General features: G+C 42.8%; 1 protein-coding gene across 2 annotated transcripts in view; it reads right to left on the bottom strand.

The window, feature by feature from the left end:
• Nucleotides 1–21,943, bottom strand: part of ZNG1A (Zn regulated GTPase metalloprotein activator 1A) — a 62,431-nt gene extending 40,488 nt beyond the window's left edge. The window contains exons 1-7 of one of the 2 annotated variants that reach the window (XM_075931674.2): nt 21,706–21,943; nt 21,436–21,601; nt 19,137–19,223; nt 17,234–17,330; nt 11,618–11,709; nt 6,885–6,944; nt 5,588–5,625 (exon numbers count right to left, since the gene is read on the bottom strand). In XM_075931674.2, coding sequence (XP_075787789.2) covers nt 5,588–5,625; nt 6,885–6,944; nt 11,618–11,709; nt 17,234–17,330; nt 19,137–19,223; nt 21,436–21,568 — 507 coding nt within the window. In that variant the 5' untranslated portion in view covers nt 21,569–21,601; nt 21,706–21,943. The remainder of the gene's footprint in view (nt 1–5,587; nt 5,626–6,884; nt 6,945–11,617; nt 11,710–17,233; nt 17,331–19,136; nt 19,224–21,435; nt 21,602–21,705) is intronic. The other variant, XM_075931672.2, reaches the window with a different exon arrangement.
• Nucleotides 21,944–23,030: the final 1,087 nt, after the last annotated feature.

Below are 23,030 nucleotides of genomic sequence, written 5' to 3'. Positions count from 1 at the left end.
TCGTAAGATTCTATAGAGTGCTGAGCTGCTGACAGTTTTTGTTTAAACATTAAGGTTTATTGTGGGGTAAAAAAGCATTAGAATCCATGTTTTGTGTTAGTTTACCAAGAAAAATGAGGTGTTATAAGTTTAAAAACTAAATAAAAAGTAATAATGTATATTTCAAACAAACGATAAGTTAATTATCTAGGTATCTCCCAGGTGTAGAAGGGTTATTAAACGAGTTGTTGGGTTTTTTTTGGGGGGAGGGAGGGGGCGGGAGAGAAATCATGCATGATCCTCTACCACTTCATTTCTTTATTTTAATCACATTTTGTTTATCGAGTGACAAGTTATAACTTTAACTTCTTCTCTATGTCTGCATGGGTAGACCACCATCAGTCATAATTTCTACAATGATTTACATAGGGTTGTGATTATCCCATTATCTGTGCTCTCAGCTGTTCCAACAATTAACTCTATTATTTTTTAAATGATTTGGTTTTATAATACTCCTGATTTAAGGTGGAAATAAATTCCATGACATGCACATAAATTTAAAACAAAATGAAACTACCCTTTCAAATAGATTGGTTAGGCATCTAAAACTACTTGTTCCTAAAAAGAAATCCCATTGCATAATGTCAGTCTATTTTTCCGGCTGGTTTTTAAAGTCAAAACTGTTTTCTAACTGAATTGTTTCAACAGCTTGTGCAATAACAGGAGGACTAGAATGAAACCTCTCTTCTGACCTTTTCTCTGTAACTCTCAACTCATTGATTCTATTGCATTAAATGCTGTCAGCTTTGTACCTCTGAAAAGAACAATGTCAGTGGCCTGAGTGTCAGGTCCTGAGAGCAGACAACTTGTCATTTCAAGTTGTCCAATCGTTTGCCCATGATTAAAAAATGAATATTTCAGATTGCTGGGTGACAATCCCATTAGAGTGATAGCCCATGATATCAATTACCACTTCAGTTTCAATTTTGCTGGCTGGCCACAGGGTACTATTTCTTAGCTCTACTTGTGATGGGTTGGGTCTGTGAAGCATGACATTCTTAAATTGCTGCCTATTATCCCAGTGTCATTACTTGTATTGCCTTCAGAATTCTTTGAATCACAAGTAGCTGCTGAGGTCAGGCTTTGCAACCAAAAGAAATGGACAAGTTAGCAAATTCTTTATACAAAGCAAAAGTTATTTATCTGGCGTATGACTCAGAAATTTAAAGTTTCTATTATCCTGACAGTATGTCAGTATTGTGCCAGTTTATTGATTTAATAATGTAAGAGGTTTCTTCAGGCTAGCAGAGATGCTAAACATTTACTATGTATTTATTTCAAAGCTTCTTATTGTTAGCACTTTTCTCAACACAAGTAAAAACATTTACTAAACTCATAAATTAAACAATTTATAGCATTCAGTTATATACATGACCCTGCTCTGTACAATAAAGTACGTTTTGCTTCAATATGTAGGAAAACCAAAAATCAGAATTTTGCAAGTAATGAAACATCCAGCACAGTGGATTGAAAACAAGTGTGAGAGTCAAAAACTCTAAGGGTACGTCTACAATACAACGTTAATTCGAATTAACTTAGTTCGAATTAGTTAATTCGAACTAAGCTAATTCGAACTAACGGATCCAGACTAAAAAACTAGTTCGAATTAGCGTTTTGCTAATTTGAACTAGCATGTCCACATTAAGTGGACCCAGAACCGGGGTTAAGGATGGCCGGAAGCAGTGCCGGCAGGGCATCAGAGGAGGACTTACAGCGTGGAGATGCTGTCTCAGGCTAGCCCAGGGCTGCACTTAAAGGGACCCGACACCCACCCCGGACAGACAGTTCTCAGGGGTGCCCTGCTTGCAAAGCAGTCCTGGCTTGGAGTGCCCGGAGTGCCCACACTGGGCACATCACAGCACTCGGCCATCAGACCGGCTGCACTTGCCGCAGGCTGCCATCTGGGGAGAGGGGGTAATTGGGGGGCTGCAGGAGAGCTTCCACCCCAAAAGCCCGCAGAGCCAGCCCAGTCCTCCCCATCGGGGGCTCGTACCCCATTCCTCCCTCACCTCCTTCCACTTACCCTTCCCTAGCCCCTTTTCTTGATGTTCAAAATAAAGGACAATTGTGTTCAAAAATGGAATCTATCTTTATTGAACAAAACTGGGGGAGACTGGGAAAAGGAGGTGGGAGAGGGGAAGAGAGGGGCTGGGAGAGGGGAGGGCAAATACAAAGATCAGGGGTTGGGAACAGGTCCCATATGAAGAGAGGCTAAAGAGACTGGGACTTTTCAGCTTAGAAAAGAGGAGACTGAGGGGGGACAGGATAGAGGTTTCTAAAAGCAGGAGTTGGGTGGAGAGGGTGCATACAGAAAAGTTCTTCAGTAGTTCCCATAAAGAAGGACTAGAGGACACCAAAGGAAAGGAATGGGTAGCAGGCTTCAAACTAGTAACAGAAAGTTGTTCTTCACAAAGCAAAGAGTCAACCTGTGGAACTCCTTGCTGCAGGAGGCTGTGAAGGCTAGAACTGGAACAGAGTTTAAAGGGACGTGAGATCAAGTCATGGAGGTTGGGTCCATGGAGTGGTATTAGCCAGGGGGTAGGAGTGGTGTCCCTGCCCAAGGTTTGTGGAAGGCTGGAGAGGGATGGCACGAGACAAATGGCTTGGTCACTGTCTTTGGTCCATCCCCTCCAGGGTCCCTAGGGTTGGCCGCTGTCGGCAGACAGGCTACTGGGCTAGATAGACCTTTGGTCTGACCCAGGACGGCCATTGTAAGCTCACGGCTCAGGGTCGGGGGTCTCACTGGACCCCCTTGATTTTCATGCACACCTGCTCCTGGGTGGCCAGGCTGGCAGCTCTCCTGCCCTAGACGGCCACTTTCCTGTGCCTAGTGTGGAGATCGTGGACAAAGTCCACGATGTCCGCACTAGCCCAGGCGGGTGCCCGCCTCTTGCGGTCCCGGGCAAGCTCCTGGCTGCTGCTGGCTGGGTGCTGGCAGGCTTGCACCTGGCACGGGCACCGTAGCCAGCCCGTGCCCCTTTAAGGGGTCCGGGGCCAGGAGGGGGGCAATAGAGTTTCCCTGGTGTTGGCCAGAGTGGCCACCAGGGAAAGCTGGGGAGGGCTAGCCTCCCACTAGTTCGAATTAAGGGGCTACACACCCCTTAATTCGAACTAGTAAGTTCGAACTAGGCTTAATCCTCGTGGAATGAGGATTACCTAGTTCGAACTAAGCGCTCCGCTAGTTCGAATTAAATTCGAACTAACGGAGCGCTAGTGTAGCGCCTATGAAAGTTAGTTCGAACTAACGTCCGTTAGTTCGAACTAACTTTGTAGTGTAGACATACCCTAAGGTACTAATCCTCGCTGTGCAACTTATTCTATGGCCTTGGGCAAATCATGTAATTTCTGTGTCTCACTTTCTTCTTTGATTAAAAAAACCAAACAAACCTAAAACTTATCTCAGAGATATTATAAAGATTAATTGGCTAGCATACAACTTCAAAAGGCTATATGTATAACAGTTAAAGTGCTTTACACTATTCTATTTGGATAATAAAACATTTCTGTAATGCAATGCAACCTAAAGATAGAGCCTTGAACACTGTGCCTTACTGAAACAGGATATGAAATCAAAGAGCTTCTGTTCATCTAGAACTCTATCAAAAAGATTATAAACTTTCACTCAGGCTATCTTCTAAATCCCTTGACTAAAATATATCTCATGTTAGGAATGTTTAAAATAAGTTTCCAACTTTCCTCCTTCTGATACTTCACTATTCTTGAAGAGATCCAGAAAAGAGAAATAATGACAAATGACGTGCTTTAATCAATCCTTTATAAATAGTGTTAAAAGTTTAAGTGTACTAGCTATTTTGGCAATTCTCTGCAATTTTATTTTAATTCCACTGTTCTATATTTCTCCCTCACCAACTGTATTTTGAAAGCACTGAAAAAAGCTTCCACAGAATTTAGTAAACTTTATGGCTTGTACATTTACCATAGGTTTCTCCACAGTTTTACCTTAGCATTTCATTTTTGTTTCTCTCACACATGCTCTGTCCATAATAGACTCTTTCTAACCATTTTCTGGAACACTAATAAAAACACTCAAGGTTGTAAAAATGTAGGCATAAAATCCTAAGATGCATAAAGCAAACAAGGATATCAAAGAAAGAATGATCTAACAGTTTTATTCCTTTTAAAACACCATCCTTCAGTTTACCCAAAAAGCATTAAGTATGCTTAAAAACAGAGAGAATATCTAGATTTTAAAACAAGGGCAACTCAAATATTTTCATAGTTTTGCATAGCACCTGGTTTCATTTATGATAATTGTGGACCACCTCTCATTTCATTCAATCTCACAATATCCCTGTGATAGCTATACTAACTGTCTAATATTGAAAAAATGTATTTTAACGGTCTTGAATTTAAAAAGTATTAGCCTTTTTTAAATTAGTCACAGTACCTATTCATCTAATTTCATTTCCCATTTGTGTCTCATCTAGATCTCTTACCCCACCCCCACATACATATTGCCACCTGGTACACTTGTCCTCTACTACTGCATGGTCCTCCTTTAAACTGAGCACTTCTGGTTTCCTGGCTCTCTTCACCTTTGTACATACTGTCTTGTTCCTTTCTTTCTAATTTCCTAGATACACTTTTTCTAATAGCATTTCTAATCCCACTGATTACTGCCTACTTCAGGTCCTGAGATCAGTTCCTCTTTCCTTTAAAAATAGCACTGATTGTTGGTGGGGACCAAAGAGGGAATCTTCATCTTTCCAGCAACTTTTACAGTTATCTAAGATCCTATTTGCAATAAAGCGCCTGGGTATCTTTATAAACTGTTAGAGACAAGAGGAACAAATACCTCTTAACCTAACAGTTGGAACAGAGAAGCGCTCTGCAAACAGCTTGCGAACTACTGTGCAACATTATTTCTTGTTCACCTAAAAAGCATTACATTAAGGTCAAAGAAGAGGCATCTTAACATCTTTGGATTATCTGGATGAAATAGTGCTATAATTTGTTATGAAATTGGAATTCCAACATAACGTCATAAACCCCAAGAATTAATATAATATAAAAAATGTAATCCATACACAAATCATAGAACTCGAAGATTGTTATAAGGAGGAGGGAGAAAAATTATTCTCCTTAATATCTGAGGCTAGAATGAGAAACAATGAGCTTAAATTGCAGCAAGGGAGGCTGAGGTTGAACATTAGGAAAAACTTCCTAATGATCAGGGTAGTTAACCATTGGAATAAATTTCCTAAGGAGGTTGTGGATTTTCTATCATTGGAGTTTTTTTAAGAGCAGGTTAGAGAAACACCTGTTAAGGATGGTCTAGATGGTGCTTGGTCTTGCCATAAATGCAGTAGACTGAACTTAATGACCTCCCAAGTTTCCTCCCAGTTCTATGATTCTATGACTATGAACCACTGACAACTACTCTCTGGGAATGGTTTTCCAACCAGCTATACACCTACGTTATAGTGGCTCCATTTCTAGGTGGTATTTCCCTAGTTTCTCATGTACACAGCCATCATTTCTACCTACTGTTTTGATTTACACTGTTTTTTAAATATCATTATCTTACCTGCAGTCCATACTTAGCATCAACAATAGATACAATACCTGAAAAAAACAAGTTTGTAAGTGATAACTACAATAAAGAGTACCGATTAAAAATAAAATGAAAATGGCTACGAGTATATTAGCTACTTGATTACAGGGGCAGCAAGAGTTAAATTCACACAAGAGTTTTTATTATAATCCCACTTTCAGTTCTTTATAACCAGTCTTGCTGAAAGTGATTGTTTCATATCTACTTAAAGTAAAAATGTGAACAAAATAAGCCTGATTACAACACACTGAATATTTTTGAGAGGCTCACCACTACAGTGAGCCCAAGGAGACCGTAGGGGAACACACCAATTGGTACAAGACACTACTGCATTGATGTAGAGAAAGAAAGGAGGACAGAGATCAAGAGTGCTAAAGAAAGCGATTGAGAGGAGGAAAAACACAAACCAACCAAAGACAGGATGTATAGATAAGTAACAAGGTTCCGAATTTCCAACTCTTTCCAGACCCAGAAATTCTCTGGGTGGCCTATAGTGTGGAATAATTTCAATGATGAAACTGATACCAAAGAAAGCAAATTACACCAATATAACCAGATTTTGTAGTGGCAAGAAGAAATTCTATAAAACACATCATTAGTGACTGCTTTACATTCTCTATACAGTGTTAAAAGTATTTGTTCATACACATTGTTTTCAACTTAAAACAGTCTATTATGATGAAAAGTAGTTCCTGTGCAATTAAGAAGTTATCACTGCCATTGACTTCAGAATTTGGCAACTTTTCACAGACCAGTAAAAGAACCTAAGGTTTAAACATTTTAATTGAGAAAATAACACACACGAGGTCAAGCCTACATAATACTAAGAATGTTAAAAAAAGCATTTTTTCCCCCAAACGTGTAACCTATACAATTTTTCAGCGGTTACGCATTTATCCAGGGGAGAGGCAAGGCATCTCTTTGGGAGCCGGTGTGCACTGGGAGCCAGCTTTTAAGCAAGAAACCCACGAGCACTGGCTCCCGCAGAGCCACCTCTCCCTGCACCCTACGCTGCTGCCTCTATAAGAGGCAGCAGCGTGGGGGTTACCTTTGTGTAACCATGAACCCAGGCTCATTGTTTAACCTTGTATCCTAACACATCCCTACATAATACTAGCAACTAAGTTTCACTCATGCCTCTTCAATCAAGCTACTTGTTTACTTCTTGAAAAGAAATGTTCAGAATAACTCAAATAACTAAACAACAATAACTAAAGTGGGAGAACACCCTCACAAGTATTATAGAAGACACACATACACTTTTTCTTACCGTCAAGATATATGTCACTTCCTAGTTCAGCATCAACCCAAAACATGGAGGCCACAGCACCTAAAAAGCAAGGCATTTAGTTGCAAGTCTGAGGATGTACCAGAAAAATCACACCTGTTTGCAGTTGCTACTCTTCAACTTTCCCTGATGCCTCACTTTCCTAACCTTTCCCCCCCCACCCTCCACATACTTAAACCCTCTGTCCCCTCCTTCACCAATAACCTCTCACAGATCTGGCATTCCAATCTCCTGTCCAAGATCAAAATGCCTTCCTACTCTAGATCACATCCCCAAATTCTGCATCCTAGTCCTCTGCCCTAGGTCACAACTGCATCTTTCATCCAAACTCCCTCCCAGATCCCATTCTCCCTCTTGCAACCCAATCCCTTCCTCAAGCTCCCCTCCGCACCCAACCTCCATCCAACACCTCGGAATTCCTCCATTAATATCCTGAAAGAGTGATAGAAATGTAGCCGTGTTAGTCTGGTGTAGCTGAAACAAAATACAGGACTATGTAGCACTTTAAAGACTAACAAGATGGTTTATTAGATGATGAGCTTTCGTGGGCCAGACCCACTTCCTCAGATCAAATAGTGGAAGAAAATAGTCACAACCATATATACCAAAGGATACAATTAAAAAAATGAACACATATGAAAAGGACAAATCAAATTTCAGAACAGAAGGGGGATGCGGGGGGGGAGGTAAATGTCTGTGAGCTAATGGTATTAGAGGTGGGGAAAGGTAAATATCTGTGAGCTAATGGTATTAGAAGTGATAATTGGGGAAGCTATCTTTGTAACGGGTAAGATAGCTAGGGTCTTTGTTGAGACCCATGCATAGAGTGTCAAATTTTAGCATGAATGACAGTTCAGAGGATTCCCTTTCAAGTGCAGATTTAAAAGGCTTCTGAAGCAGGATGCAGGTAATTAAGTCATTGAGACAGTGTCCTTTCTGGTTGAAATGGCAAGAAACTGTTTTTTCTTTGTGATCCTGTCTAATATCTGTTTTGTGGGCGTTGATCCTTTGGCGAAGTGTCTGAGACGTTTGTCCAATGTACAAAGCAGACGGACACTTTCGGCACATGATAGCATAAATTATATTTCTGGATGCGCAGGAATATGTGTTCTTGATCTTGTAACTCACTTGGTTAGGTCCAATAATGGAATCAGCAGAGTGAATATGTGGACAAAGCTGGCAATGGGGTTTGTTGCAAGGGAAGGTACCAGGGTCTGGCCCACGAAAGCTCATCATCTCATAAACCATCTTGTTAGTCTTTAAAGTGCTACATAGTCCTGTATTTTGTTTCTGAAAGAGTGAGGCCCTCAACCGCTTTCCAAAATCGGGAATAGGGAGTGGACCCCTGTCAAAAATTATTGCCCACTCCCTATTCATAGTCATGCTCTTCCTCTTCTCAGCTCAGACTCCTGACTACACTTTCACGATTCTGCTCCTACCTCTCTAACCATGCATTTAACATCAGCTTGCCTTGCTGCTCCTTTTCTCTGAGCCTATATCTACTGAACCCCATTTTCTAGCGTACTGTCATTGGTCCTTTCTTCCTCTGCTATTCCTGGCTGATCTTTATCTACTCCAGGTTTCAGGTATTCCCCTCTATGTAGTAGCAGAAAGGATGGCTTTTTGGTGAAATGAAAAAAGGATGAATCAGGACTCCTAAGAGGAGTTAGTTCTTAATGCAGTCTGCTAAGAACCTCTCTTTCTTCCCCAATACCCTTCCCAGTTCTTCAGGTGAGAAAGCACCATGGATCAGAAATGAAAATAACCAGTACAGCGCACCGGGTTTCCATACTAGAAAAGTGCAGCAGTTGAATAAAATCAGTTTAGATGCATTTAAACCAGTATTATACTAATTTGTATCAACTTCTCTTAAATTGGTAATTGAAGCTTAACTGATACAGACAATTCCTATCTGCTTCGTTTTAGCCACCCAATCTTCAGATACTTACTGATTGCCTCTAGCTCCCTGTCTCCCACCTCCTTCCTTTTTTTCCTCCCCCCTCCCACTCTCGCCCCTTCTCTTCTATTTATTTTGGGTCTGCACATCCTAAACTCAAACTCCGATCATCTGAAGAAGTGGACTGTGCCCACGAAAGCTCATGATACCATCTACATGTTTTGTTAGTCTGTAAAGTGTACCAGACCATTTGTTGTCTATCCTACTTAGCACATCTACATCAGAGGTTTACACTAGTTTCACTAATCCATTTTTAAACTGATTTCATTACACTGGTGCATTTTTCATGTACAGAGAAGGCCTGACCAATAAAAAATTCCAGAGGCTGACAGCACTTCAGAAAAACTGCCTTCATTTCTTCCTCAACCAGAAGTATGTAAGCTAACAGAGTAAGAATTTTTTAACACCATTAGTAATTTTTAAAAATAATTAAATTTAGTATTATTTCTGAGCCTGGTACTGGAGTCAAGTATCTTTCTGAAATGTCATTTGCCAAACTCCTTTGAAAGAGAATGAACTGGCTTCCGAGATGATTTTATAATGATAAATTATAAAATCCATATTAAATAGTAATGCTTTCTTTTTAACTTGTAATATTTTGTTGAATTGATACCAAACACTAGGTTTTCTGAAGTCTTTTATTACAATATCTAATAATGACACATTTTGTTTAATTATTGATTGTTAAACATTGAAATGAACAACCTCTGTATTAAATGTCTAAGGTATTTTTTGTACAAGTAAAGATGTACAAAATAGTGCCCTGGCCCAATTGTCACTCAGGAAGCTACATTCTGTCTCTTTATGTTCCCACAGTAGTTTATGTTGGATATGGCATTTTTCAGATTTTCTTTCACTCAAGTGAGTACATATCATCTCACTAGAACAAATTAGCTGTTGCCAGTTCCACCCCAGAAGTGGGTACTCTTCAGAGATAGGCAGAGTAATACAACTATAAGACCCTGATTATCTACTGCCATGCACCTTATATAGTTGTTTATATCTCTGCAAAATGTACAATGGTGTGATTGGAGAATTCTGATTTGGTAGCATTTCATATTCATTTTGTAAAAGTAAATGACAGCACATATCAATGGAGAATTGACCTCTTACACTGTAAAACACTACAGGATCCTTGGAGGAAAAAGGTGTTATTAAAATGCAATGTATTTTCATTTCCTCGAAATAAAAAAACCCTGGGAGGGTAGGTATTACATGTGCATCTGAAATAATATGTTCTATCTATTAGTAATGAAAAGCAGCTCTGAAAACATGTAGAATAATATCAACCAATAAAATGTAACAAATTGATGTCTTTGCAAAAGATATCTGCTCTTTGAGGAAAAAGTAGAGGGGTATAATAATATTCAGGTTTATTACTGAAAAGCTCCAGTACAAAAAGGGGTCTAGTGTCTTCAGGATAAATGCTATCTATTTATAAATAAGACATCATAATGTGTTTCGACATGAACTGATTTAACATGTAACGGTGCCACAACATGAAGGAGAGGAGAAGCTGACAGCAATGAAATTATTTTATTTTTCAAAGCATCACAGTTCTAGTTAGTGACAGGGCTGTCTAAAAGAATGAAACATATAGGGGAAAACAATGCTAACTGAACTCATTCCAATGTCTAAAGCCATCCAACTGAACTGACAAGATGTAGTCCCCCAAGCATCACTTTGTGTCAACGATGAAATACCTGTCAGCTGTTTACAGTGATTACTCATGCAAGATATAGCAAGGGCCACAAGATCTAATGGTTTCCTGATATCTATTGATTTTTTCCCTAAAACCTTAATAGTTTTCCAATTTGACTGAAATAGGATGTGTGTGTAACAGGGGTTAAATCAATGTCCGTTCTTTTAAAGAAAATTACTTTACCATGACAATTATTTAGCTCTGAACTGAAGAGTGTCAGTCTCCTAAACGGGAAAAAGAATTTCCTTCACTTTCTTGGCTAACAACAGGCTTTTAATTAACAGAGGTCAGGGAAGACTGTTTTAGATAGCCTTTCTTAATTTTAAAATGAGCATATACATGTCATTTTTATATAGTAAAACAAACAGAACCCATTGAATCAAAAACATCTTTTATTACTGAACTGAAAAAAAATAACTAACTGTTCATGCTACATGAAAAATTGTCTAGAAATTTAGCAATATTTAATTCTGTACTATCAGCTACAAACTAGAAGTTTCTGTATATTAATATGATGCAAATATTTAGATAATACATTTGCCTGTTTGACACTCTTCTCTGTGCCTTAACAAAATACATGCCCATCATTGACAATTGCCATAATATATGTACATATACAAATTGAAGCGTATTGGTCTGAAAAGTGCTACCAAAAAAACCTCCAAAACAACCCAGCATCTCCTTACTCAGAGCTATCAGTTTTTATATCACACATTTCATTACTATGTCCGATATTTGCTGCCTGTGTAATCTGAGGCACACTGAAAAAATATTTTATCACATTTTACTCCAGTTAGCCTTCAGCGTCAATACTGCGGGATTGGATTCTATTCTGGCTTATGCAACAAACTTTTTAACTGATCCAACTTCATAATTTTTATTGCAGTCAAATATGTGAACAAACATCACATTACCACACATTCCAAATAAAAATGCACATTATGCAAACAAATAAATTAAGTCTACTCTCCTCACACATACACACACACACACACACACACACAAAGATATTCACCATGGCTATCATAAAAACAACTAGAGATATATATTATCTACCTGGATCTGCCAATCCAGTGGTTTCTAGTAGTATGTAGTCAAATTTTCCCTTCTTCTGCATAAGATTCTCAATAGCCTTCAAGCCATTGTCCCTGTAAAAAATAAAACAAAACCTTGAGCATCCTTTAGAAGGTCTGTAATAGCTATGAATATGTTTTACATTTGTTATTCATATGGAAGGTAGTAAGGTTTAATCCTTAAAGCAAGGGACTGGTAGTTAGAACTTCAAGTTTATACTCAGAACTGTCAACTCATGTGCAACCTTAGACAAATCACTATTTGTCTGTACTATTTTAACAATCTGGTAATAATATATTTTATTGGATCAACTTCTGTTGGTGATACAAACTTTGGAACTACACAGGACTCTTCTTTAGGTTTAGGAAAATCTATTCAGAATTCAACCCCACACCTACTAAACAGAATGTTGAACAGATTGTTTAGCATAAGTAGGTAATACATATTGAAAGGGACTATTCAAGGAGAAGTGGCCCATTATCATCCCTCCACTCATAGGGCACGTCTACACAGCAGCATCATTTCAGAATAACTAATGTTATTCTGAAATAATAAAGAACGTGTCTATACTACAAGCCATTATTTCGAAATACCGCTGAGCTGGAGGACTTTTTACTCCAACTCATGGTAACGCTCATTTCACAAGGAGTAAGGGAAGTTGAAGGAAGAATGTTCTTCCTACGGTGTAGACAGCACCAAAAGCCGAATTAAGCTATTTCGACTTAAGCTACACAATTGTCATAGCTCAAGTTGTGCACCTTAATTTGACTTTTGCCCTGAAGTGTAGACATACCCATAGAGTAAGAAAGAGGAGGGGAAGCAGCTGCAGGTGGGAGGTTGATAGTGGGTTATACATTATTATAAATAAGCCATAAATCCAGTGTCTCTATTCACTTCATGATTTTTAGTGTCTAGCAAAGTTATGAATTTAAGCTCCCAATCTCATCTTTTGAAGGTGTTGTGCAGGTTTCTTTGAGGATGACAACACCACAGATAATGTGGTGCTTTTGTCTTTATCATTTATCTGTGAGAGTTCATTTGAGAGCATAGTGATTGTCTATTTCACACATATAGCTGTTTTGGGGGCATTTAGTACACTGGATGGGGGGTATACTGCATATTGTGATAAGCACGCTACAACTTATAGATCTGGAATGGTGTGTTGTGGGAAGTGCTGATCAGACCATGGAGATACTTCTGCCAGGTTTTGCATCTCTTGCTCAGGAAGGGGCTACTGCCACTCTGAGCCGGTGTGGTATTATTAGTGATTCAACATGAGTGTTACTGTGCATCACAAATTAGCGTTATGAAAAGAAACCAAGTTAATTACATGCATCAGCATTCATAGTCTGACAAATATTAAAAAAGGAAAAGACCAAGTGGGTCATCTACTCTGGCTCCCTATCAATGTAAGAGGTCACTAATTTACAGTACTTCTAGTGCTTTGCCCAAGCAAGTTTAAAATGTTCTAAGTGTTAAAAGCTGATACTATTTCCACTGAGAGACAACTCTATAGCCTAAACAGTCTGTCAGAAAGTTCTTACTAATCGGTGTTTATATTTCTGCCCATAATTTCACTCCTATATTTAATTATACCCTACACCCTGCACCCCAAATACTGCTAAATTTTTCATCCTTTACTTTCATTCTCTTCAAATATTTGTAGAGTTATGTCTCCATCACAGTCATCTTTGACAGGGTATATTAATATATTCTTATCTCTTAAAAATCTCTTCAAATTAGTCCCGTCAGGCTCCTGATCATTTTGATTCTCTTAACTCTTTCCACCACGGTCTTTGTGTTTCTGGAAAGCAGATACCCAAAACTGAATAGAATATTTTTACTATTGTGATAGTGCCAAGAAGCCCCAGTCATGAGGTAGGGCCTCGCTGTTCTAGATAGTGTACAAAGAACAAAAAAAATGGGAATATTGCAAATGTGGTCCAGGGATGTTAAATTTAGATTAACTAATCAAATAGTCGATGAGACTTCCATAGACTATTCAATGAGTCAATAAGGGTGTCTTCAACTTTGGGCTCTTGCTAAAATTCAAAAGCAGAAGCACAGCAGGGAGAGTAGGGCAAGCGGGGACTGGCCCCCTGCTCCCTGCAGCGCCTGAGCCCTTGAAATGTACAAGAGCCCCAGTGATGCTCTTGTACATTTCAAAAGCAGAAGCCCCACAGGGAAGGTAGGGCCAGTGGAGACTCCCCTGCTGGCCCCACGCTCCCTGCAGCACCACAGCCATTGAAATGTGTGAGGCTCTTGTACATTTCAAAAGCAGAATTGCAGAACCGGCATGAGCGGAGATGCCTCCCACTTGCGCCATTTCCCGCTGTGCCTCTACCTCCCCTGCCCCCCGAGGAGACAGTGCTGGCTTTTAAGCACTGGCTCCTGATCCCCCACCTTGCTGCCTCTCTCTGACATGGGCAGCAAGGCGGGGAAGAGAGTAGTCGCTTGCATCCCTAATGTGGTCACTATTCCTGCTCCTCGATGTGAGGCATCCATACATATAACAAAAATTACAATGTTTACGCAACGTAAACCAAAAATCCTCCAACTGCAAACTCAGATGTAATTTGCTGCCCACAATCATTCCTATCTTTTTCAGGATTACTGATTTCAAGATTTCTGCCTCCGACCAAGCATCTGTATTTGGATTCCCTAACCACATTCCACATAGCTTGTATTCCTTCCGTCCACCAACACTGAATTTCATCACTGTGTATGCTATATTATGTCCATTTTCAAATTCTAATTGTTCTATGTCTTTAAGTATTACTTCTCTTATCTCACTGGTGTTTGCAGCTTTTCTCAATGTACAGGCAGTCCCCGGGTTATGTACAAGATAGGGACTGTAGGTTTGTTCTTAAGTTGAATCTGTATGTAAGTCGGAACTGGCGTCCAGATTCAGCCGCTGCTGAAACTGACCGCCAGTTCTGACTTACATACAGAATCAACTTAAGAACCCCAAGCGTCCCCAAGTCAGCTGCTGCTGAAACTGATCAGCAGCTGATTCCAGGAAGCCTGGGGCAGAGCAACTCTGCCTCGGGCTTCCTGTAGTCAGCGCTGGTCAGTTTCAGCAGAAGCTGACTTGGGGACGCCTGGGGCAGAGCAGCTGGGGTGCTGCTGGGTTGCTCCAGTAGCGCCGCTCCTCGGCACTACTGGAGCAACCCAGCAGCACCCCAGCTGCTCTGCCCCAGGTGTCCTGATTCAGCCGCTGCTGAAACTGACCAGCAGCGGCTGAATCAGGACCAGAGCAGCTGGGGTGCTGCTGGGTTGCACCAGTAGCGCCCAGAGCGGCGCTGCGGGACCAACCGGTAGCACCCCAGCTGCTCTGCCACAGGCGTCTGGAGAAAAGCCTAGTCTGCTGGGGGGGGGGGGGCCGTACTAGCTGCGCCCCCCCCCCACCCCACCCCAGCAGACCAGGAAGACTCGGGCGGCGGACCGAGATGCACCGCGGTCCCGCCGCCTGGGTCCTCCGCGGCTTTGCTCCCCGTCTCCCTGGTCTGCTGGACACCAGCAGACCAGGGAGACGGGGAGCGCCTCTGAGGACGCCGGCAGCGGAGCAGTCCAGGCGCGCCTGGGGTGCCTCGCTGCCTGAGCCCCCCCCCCCCCCCGCGGCTTTGCAAAGCGCGGGGAAGCCGGCGGTGGGGCAGTCCAGGCGCGCCTGGGGTGCCTCGCTGCCCGAGCCCCCCCCCGCAGCTTTGCAAAGCGCGGGGAAGCCGGCGGTGGGGCAGTCCAGGCGCGCCTGGGGTGCCTCGCTGCCCGAGCCCCCCCCCCCCGCAGCTTTGCAAAGCGCGGGGAAGCCGGCGGTGGGGCAGTCCAGGCGCGCCTGGGGTGCCTCGCTGCCCGAGCCCCCCCGCGGCTTTGCAAAGCCGCGGGGGGGGCTCGGGCAGCGAGGCACCCCAGGCGCGCCTGGACTGCCCCGCCGCCGGCTTCCCCACGCTTTGCAAAGCCGCACGGGTGGGGGAGGGGGCTCGGGCAGCGGGGCTGCCCCGCTGCCCGAGCCCCTCCGCGGCTTTGCTCTGCGTCTTCCTGGTCTGCAGACCAGGGAGACACAGAGCAAAGCCCCAGAGTACACGGGCGGCAGGACCGCGAGGTCCCGCAGTTCGTGTACTCTGGGGCAGCCCCGTTCGTAACTGCGGATCCGACGTAAGTCGGATCCGCGTAAGTCGGGGACTGCCTGTACTACTACCGGCAAATTTAATCAGCATACTGTTTATTTCATTGACAATGAAATCTTCCCTCAATTTTGAAGTTCCTCCACCACTTCTTGAGATTAAGCATGATTGCTGTCTGCAAGTTATTATGGAACATGTGTGTTCAAGAGTGGCTCTTCCACATAGGCAGTATATGAAGGCATGCAGGGCAGGAAAATATTAAAGGCAATAAAACTTTTAGTAACTGTTCCCATGGATGATTGCAGAATGGTATGAATCAACATTACATTTTCATCCGGTACAGGAGAAACTCTTTGGTATGGCTCTCTTAATACTAGATTAATATGAGACTATTCAACTAGTCATAGTTTTATCTAATAAGTGAAGCCCTTAAAATAAACTATTTTCCAAAATACAGTATCTGAAAATCTTATGGAGGGCATTTTGTATTGATTAGTCATTCTGTTTTATTGATTACTACAGGACGCAGGGCAGGACCTTGGGAATGCTGGAGACAGGGCTGGTATGTGAGGAAGGGCTCAAGGCAGGAGGGTGGGGAGATAGGTGTGGGAAGGTGCAGGCCTCAGGGTTGGAGGATGAGGGAAGGCTGGGGAAAGCATGAGCTGGCAGGGACTGTGCTGGCTGGACAGCAGGTCCATGGGGCTGGCCACAGCAGAGGGCTACACTGGCTTACCTCCACCTGTGTCCCCTGCTGGACAAATGGGGTTATAGCTATCCTAGTCCTATCTCTGGTTTCTTGCTGCCCTCCTGTGGTCATTACACAGTATAACTGTCCCTTGCTGGCAGCCCCCTTCCTTTCTGTGTTTAGGAAAACACCTGCACTCCAGGCACATCCATTGTCCCGGCACAATCAAACCCTTATCTTGATTTACGTAATGATAAGAGGAAGCTGCATACCAAATTTGGAGGTCCTAGCTCTTAGGAGGAGCTCTTTAACAGAGACAGACCGACATACGGATAGACAAACACACAAAATCTCTCAAATATATAGTAGATAGCCCTCTAAATCAGCCACTGTGCTCAGTTTCTGTAATACTGTCAGCAGAACACGCATTCCTTTGAGAGTGAGCTTGCCTTTCGGTAGCTGTTTATAGATATTCAACTATTCTTCCTCAATCCGTCAGTCAACATTTTATGTGTGTATGTGAAACAATGAAAATAAAGTAATAAAATAACATAATTGAGAACACAAAGTAATTCAAGGATTCTGTCATTTTTAAAAACAGAACAGCAAGAAGTTCATCATCATTTAGCTTTATTTCTTTTAATTTTAAATGCTGTAGGTAATATACTTAATGCCTATCAAATATCCAGGTATACATGATGGACTGTGAAAAAAATGAAGTTTAAAAAAGAGAGCAAGCTTCAAGCTTACTCCTAATGTTTATATAAACCACCTCAACAAAATATTCCTTACTTTACTGAACAGCACAGGCAACCATTTCTAAGCTCCAGCCATTCTTCATAGAGTTCACCACCTTGACTTATAGCCAAGGATTTCTCCAAGGCACTGCCTAGAAATATAGGAAGGACATAAGTAGCACATTTAAAACCTACAAACCTGCAACAATATCTGAAAAATAAGATGAGGAAAAAATGCAATCAGGGTAGATTTCTGAGCTTTATTTGTGTTCCATGTTCTCATAAACCTTCCTGACAAATTCTTTAGAAATTATACTTAGTTTAAGCATTCGGTTTTATATAAGGCAAATTTAAGGTTTAAGAATCAGATCAACCTATGAAGAATAAAAAATAAACTTTCAAGAAATAGTAGTATTCACATTTGAATATGCAGAGAAAATGGAAGAGAGGCAGCCAATGTGGTGCGATAGTCATTTACGATGCTGACACACTGAACGTATATATGAGTCACAGAAATTTGCACATTTTCAGAACAGTACAGCTATTAATTGAGAGGTTATGTGACTTTGTGAGGATGTACAGCATGTCATTGGCAGTACTCGATTTAGAACTACATGGTTCTTGACTCCCCAATCAATGCTTACTCAACAGGTTGGACCTCCCTGGTCCAGCATCCTCAGGACCTGAGCTGTCCTGGACCAGAGAGTTTGCTGGACCAGGGGAGGTCAGTGCTTCCCTTCTGGTTGCACTGCTCTGGTCTCCTGGGGTTCGCAGCGCAAACTCTGGCTGCTGCTGGTCCCACTGACACAGACTATTCCCTGGGTTCCCAGCTGGGGCTGCCTGGCCTTCCTGCCCTGCTGCTAGGGCTGCCCTGTTGCTACTGGGGATTCTAGCCACCCGCCTCCGCCAGTCTCACTTTAGCCAGGGGTTTCCCTGGAAAAGGGTGCCAAGTCACCCTGACATTGCTGCCACTAGGGGGTTCCTGGCTGGGATGCCCGGCCGTTGACAGCTCCACTGCAACTGGGGATTCCCCGGATGGAGCTGGGACTCACTAGTCACCTGTCCCAGCTGACACTAGCAATTCCCTGGTAAGGGCAAGAGCTTCCAGCCACTGCCTGCATCACTAATGACAGGGGTTCCCTAGCTGGGGATAGAGCTCCCCAACCACTTTGCTCTGCTAACGCTGGGGGTTTTCCGACCAGGGTGGGGAGAGCTCCCCAGATGCCACCTGACCCAGCTAGGACTCCCCAGCCTGTGTTGCTCCCATCTCCGAGGCTCTTTGGTCCAGCAACATCAATTCAAAATTCATTTGTCCATAGCAAGAATTTTTATAATAATAAAGTTGGTAAGTTACCAACATCATTATGGTGGGGTGAGGGATTCCACAGGTTCTCAATGCTACATTTCTTCATCATCAACATTCTTCATCATCAACATCCATATAAAAGTGGAGCAAAGCAAACAACTAAAATTTTAAAGAACGATCACTAAGTTGCTGTAAAAAAATGAAGGAATGTCATTGTCCAGCTTCAACAGTTGCAAGCTGTTACAATCATTTGACATATTTCTTGCAAGGGAAGCTTGATTAAAATCCATATTTTCTCTTTAGTTTGGTCTTGTGCAAGTTATTTGTTTTAGTTGAACAGCAATGTCTACTAGCATTCATTTGAATAAAAGGGATTTGACATATCCCAAATTCATAAGCAAACTTGTGAATTTTTATTGTAGCGTTCATTCAACGTGTACAAGTTTATGGAAAACAGGGCCTCAATTTTACACTGCCAAGAAACAGCATAAGCCAGTATGGCCTTAGTTTGGGAATCAATCAATTAATGTATCAATCCATAAACCATTTGTCTGTTTTTAAGATTTTACTTTTGTAACATATTTTAAACAAAACAGGAAAATGCTTATGTATTCTCATTTTTGCTTCCACATATTTCTGTAGCATTACATACCTTCTCCAAATTCATTTAGAATAACTGCTATTCTTTTGGTATGTTGTTCTGTCAAAATATAGTTAAGAAGAGTAGTCTTCCCAGCACCTAGAAAATAGCACAAAATTAAATACATCAAAAATAATGTATAAGGAGAATTTTCAAATTCAGTGTTACCAGCATGCTCCTGAAATGTACTTTTTAGAAATTAAGACCAATTAAATACCTGTACTCATTTTCTAATCTGATCCTTCAGAAGCATTATATTTCATGTTTATATTTGTATTTCAAGGTATGATCCTCATTTTAAAAAGTTATTTGTAATACTTGGAAGAGAACCCAGGGGACTATTGCAGCACTTATTAGTAGCCTTACTGAGTTCCCTCCTAACTCCTACTGGTCTCTTCCCAAGCATTGCAAATCTTCTGATAAAAAAAATCTCTCTTTACCCATTTGATAAGCCTTCTTCACAATGAGGATACATTTCTATCTATATTTGCAATGTACTTTAAATGAAAATTTAGATTCCCAGCAGTGATTTGTCATTTAATATCAATACTGCTGGTGAAGATGTCTTACAGCAGTGTTTTTAAAGAAAATGATAATCATTTCATATTAATCAAGTACATTTTTGCCCCCAGGCATGAGAACCCAACTAGGCACATTCAATGAGGTTGGATTCTTTTTTTTTTAGGTGGGGAGAATGGGTTTATAAATGTGGTAAAAATCATCCACAGATTTTTTGGAATTGTGATATTCATTGTTACTTCAATTTTGCAGAAAAATTTTACCTCAGTCCTAGACCTAATTTAGGTTTTTAGTCCTGTATGGATTTCTGTGAATCTGAGACTGAGACCAAATTGGGCTTATAAAGAAAGTGAGTTGCAACCACTCCAGCTCAATGTGTTCTGGAAGAGACCTTAAATATAATGGTTATATTTGAGGTATCTGGTGGGGAGGCAGAGCAGCCAGGCACTCTGCATCTTCCTCAGCTAGGTGAAAGGTTCTTGTCAGTTTCAGTGAAACAGCAAATACCCATCCCTTAGATCTAGGAAACAAACAAAAAAAATCTGTATTGGCTCACTTTTTCTATAAAATTTCCTCTCTGTAATTTTTAAGCCAGTCTCAGTTCGTGGGGACCTAACTCATGTTTTTTTAATGCTTGAGGTTGGCAATACTGCATTCATACAAATTTTGCAGTGCATCTTTTCCAAATGGTGTCAAAAAAGTGTAGTCAGTTATACCATGTCATGCAAGACATCCATTTAAACACTCACCTCACATTTTGAGTGCTTATCCCTGTAATCTTAGCACTCATCTTTTGAAGGAATAAAACGGACTGGCTACTACGGATGGAAAGCCAATTTAGGTTTGTTCATATGCTTGCAGCAAAATAATATCACATATGGGGACACTCCTACAGCACACTGAAAGTCCCAAAGTGTTCTCAGGCTTTGGATTCACACTCTGGAATTTCTGTGCAGTGACATGTGCAGACAAGCCCTAACTGTGCAGATGAAGACTCATGAGCTATTCTGTAACAGCTAATTTAACTCTCCAAAATAATTCTGCAAATATGTTGTGACAGAAGTATCTTCTATAGACACTGGAGCTATGACACCAAGTTTGTATTCTATGTTTTGTGAATTGAAAACATGACAACAACAGTTTTCAGAACTGATGTTGAATACATAGTCACACATTCTTTTTATCATGAAATAGAAAGTACTAGGAAGATGTCTGCATGATCTCTTTGGCAGTAATACTCTGCATTCCAGATTTATCCATTGCAAGGAAAACATGAATATGAAATATGCTCTATTCAAGAGAAGAACAGAAACAAATTCCATCTGGGACATCCACCTAACATCCAATGCATAAAACAAGGCAAAGGTCAGTTTTGTAGGAAACGCTGACAGAGCACCAGTAAAAAGCACATTATAGGGCAGGTGTGCTTTGTAAACCTCCCCACGAGACTAAGTTCAATGGTTAGTCCTGCTGGGAGATCTGGTCACTAGGGATGTGAATGGTTCACCGGTTACCTGGTCACCCACCAGGGTGATGCTTACCAGGTACTGGTTAACCGGTATCCAGGAGCAGCCAGCCGTGGGCAAAGGGCTATTCCATCACCACAGAGGAGCCAGCGGGATTGTGCAGGGGCTGGAAGCAGCAGCATCACACACAGCGGGATGGGGGGGGGTAGCAGCTGCCCCCCTTCCTTCCCCAGTGCTGGGCTGCCTGCACCCGGGGGCGGGGCAGGAGCGGGTTCCCGTTTAATCAGTGAAGCGGTTGACCCGGGGTTTTACATCCCGACTGGTACCTAAGTAGCCCGTGATGATGGTGACTGGTATCTTGGGGCTGTGGCCACGTTCAGCCTCTTCTGCCCGCTCAACCTCCTGACCGTCTATGGGAACCAGCTCGGGGCACTCCTCCTCCTCCTCCTCCTCCTCCATGGGAGCCGGGCCAGCGCCAGCCCCCGCAGCCGCCTGGGGAGAGAAACAGCGGGCAGCGGGGGGGGGGGGGGGGGGGGAGGGGCGGATCACAACCCTGCCCCGCCCATCTCCCCTCAGCCCCCCCCCCCCATACGCACCTGCGCTCCACTCCACTCCACCCGCTGCTGCCCCGTCTCCGAAGTCTCACCCTCCACGCACCTGCAGGCTCCGCCCCTCTCGCGCACGCGTCACGCCCACGTGACAGGCCGAAGCCGAGACGTCAGGACGCGCCGCCCGGGGAACTAACCGCCGCCGAGTCGGCGTAGGAAGGGTTAAAGAAGAGACTGTGTGTCTCACACGCCACCCGGAACGGCAAATGCGCTTGCGCACGGCTACTCCCCTCTTCCTCCCCCCCGCCTTCAGGATTCCAGATGTGCCTGCGCAAGCCCGTGGCCTTTCTGCGGCACATGCGCATCTCTCACGCCGCGGGTTCCTGAGAGGCGCGCGCAGCCTGTCGCAGGCCGTTCTCTTTCGTGACCTCCGAGGAGCAGCCGCGCGCTGCGCTGCGCTCCCCGGGTTCCGAGCAGCCCGCAGAGACGGGCGCGGGGGAGGGCGCTGCGGGTGCGAAGCCTGTTGCACGGGCCAATGCAACCCGGGAAAGGCGCCTGTGCCAGGAGCCAGGGTAGCTACTAGGAAGGGGGGGGAGGTTAGTGGCAAGGAAGCTGCTGAAAATCACGTGCACAGTTCTCGCCTCTCTGTTTTCAGCTCTAGTCCTGCATAAAGCGCCCGCTCCGCCCAGAGGTCTGCCCATGTTACTCAGGGTGCAGCAAATGCCTGGGCCTGGCTAGTAAAAAAAAAAAAGGGTGTGGGGGGAGGTCGGACACTTGCATTTTTTGCTTATATTCTGAGGGGTGATATGTTGGTGCAAGGGAATAGCGACCACTTCAAGGCACAATCGCTTGAGTACCAATGAGGGGTGTCAACAGATGCTATATGCCCTTGGAATGTGGGAGATGAATCTTCTTATCATTATCAACAACCACCATGATGGGCTCAATGCCCGTTGGTGTCCCATGCTTCCCTCACTATTTCCTTCCATCTTTCCCTGTCCAATGTGGAGTGGTTTAGTTTCTGTAGCCTAGCTCCGCACCAACCTACTATATCATCTACCCATTCCTGGTGGAGTAAGCCTCTCCTATTCGGATCATCCATTATGCCAGTTACCAGGGTCTTAACTTTTCGCTCATTGTTCATTCTGCAGATGTGCCCGAATAGCTGTAACTTCCGTTGTATAACCTTCTGCAGTAGGTTCTCTTTCGGTTGTATCTTCCTATATAATTCCTTGTTGGTGATCTTCTGCATCCATCCTATTCTCAGGGTCTTTCTATAACAACTCCTCTCGAACACCAATATCCTTCTCTTCGAATCTTTCGTCATCACCCATGTCTCACATCCATACAACATGCTGCTAAATACACACGTT

This window comes from Pelodiscus sinensis, chromosome 6 (assembly GCF_052426305.1).
Source record: "Pelodiscus sinensis isolate ZL-2025 chromosome 6, ASM5242630v1, whole genome shotgun sequence".
NCBI lineage: Eukaryota > Metazoa > Chordata > Testudines > Trionychidae > Pelodiscus > Pelodiscus sinensis.
This window is presented reverse-complemented; position numbering and strand designations above follow the sequence as displayed.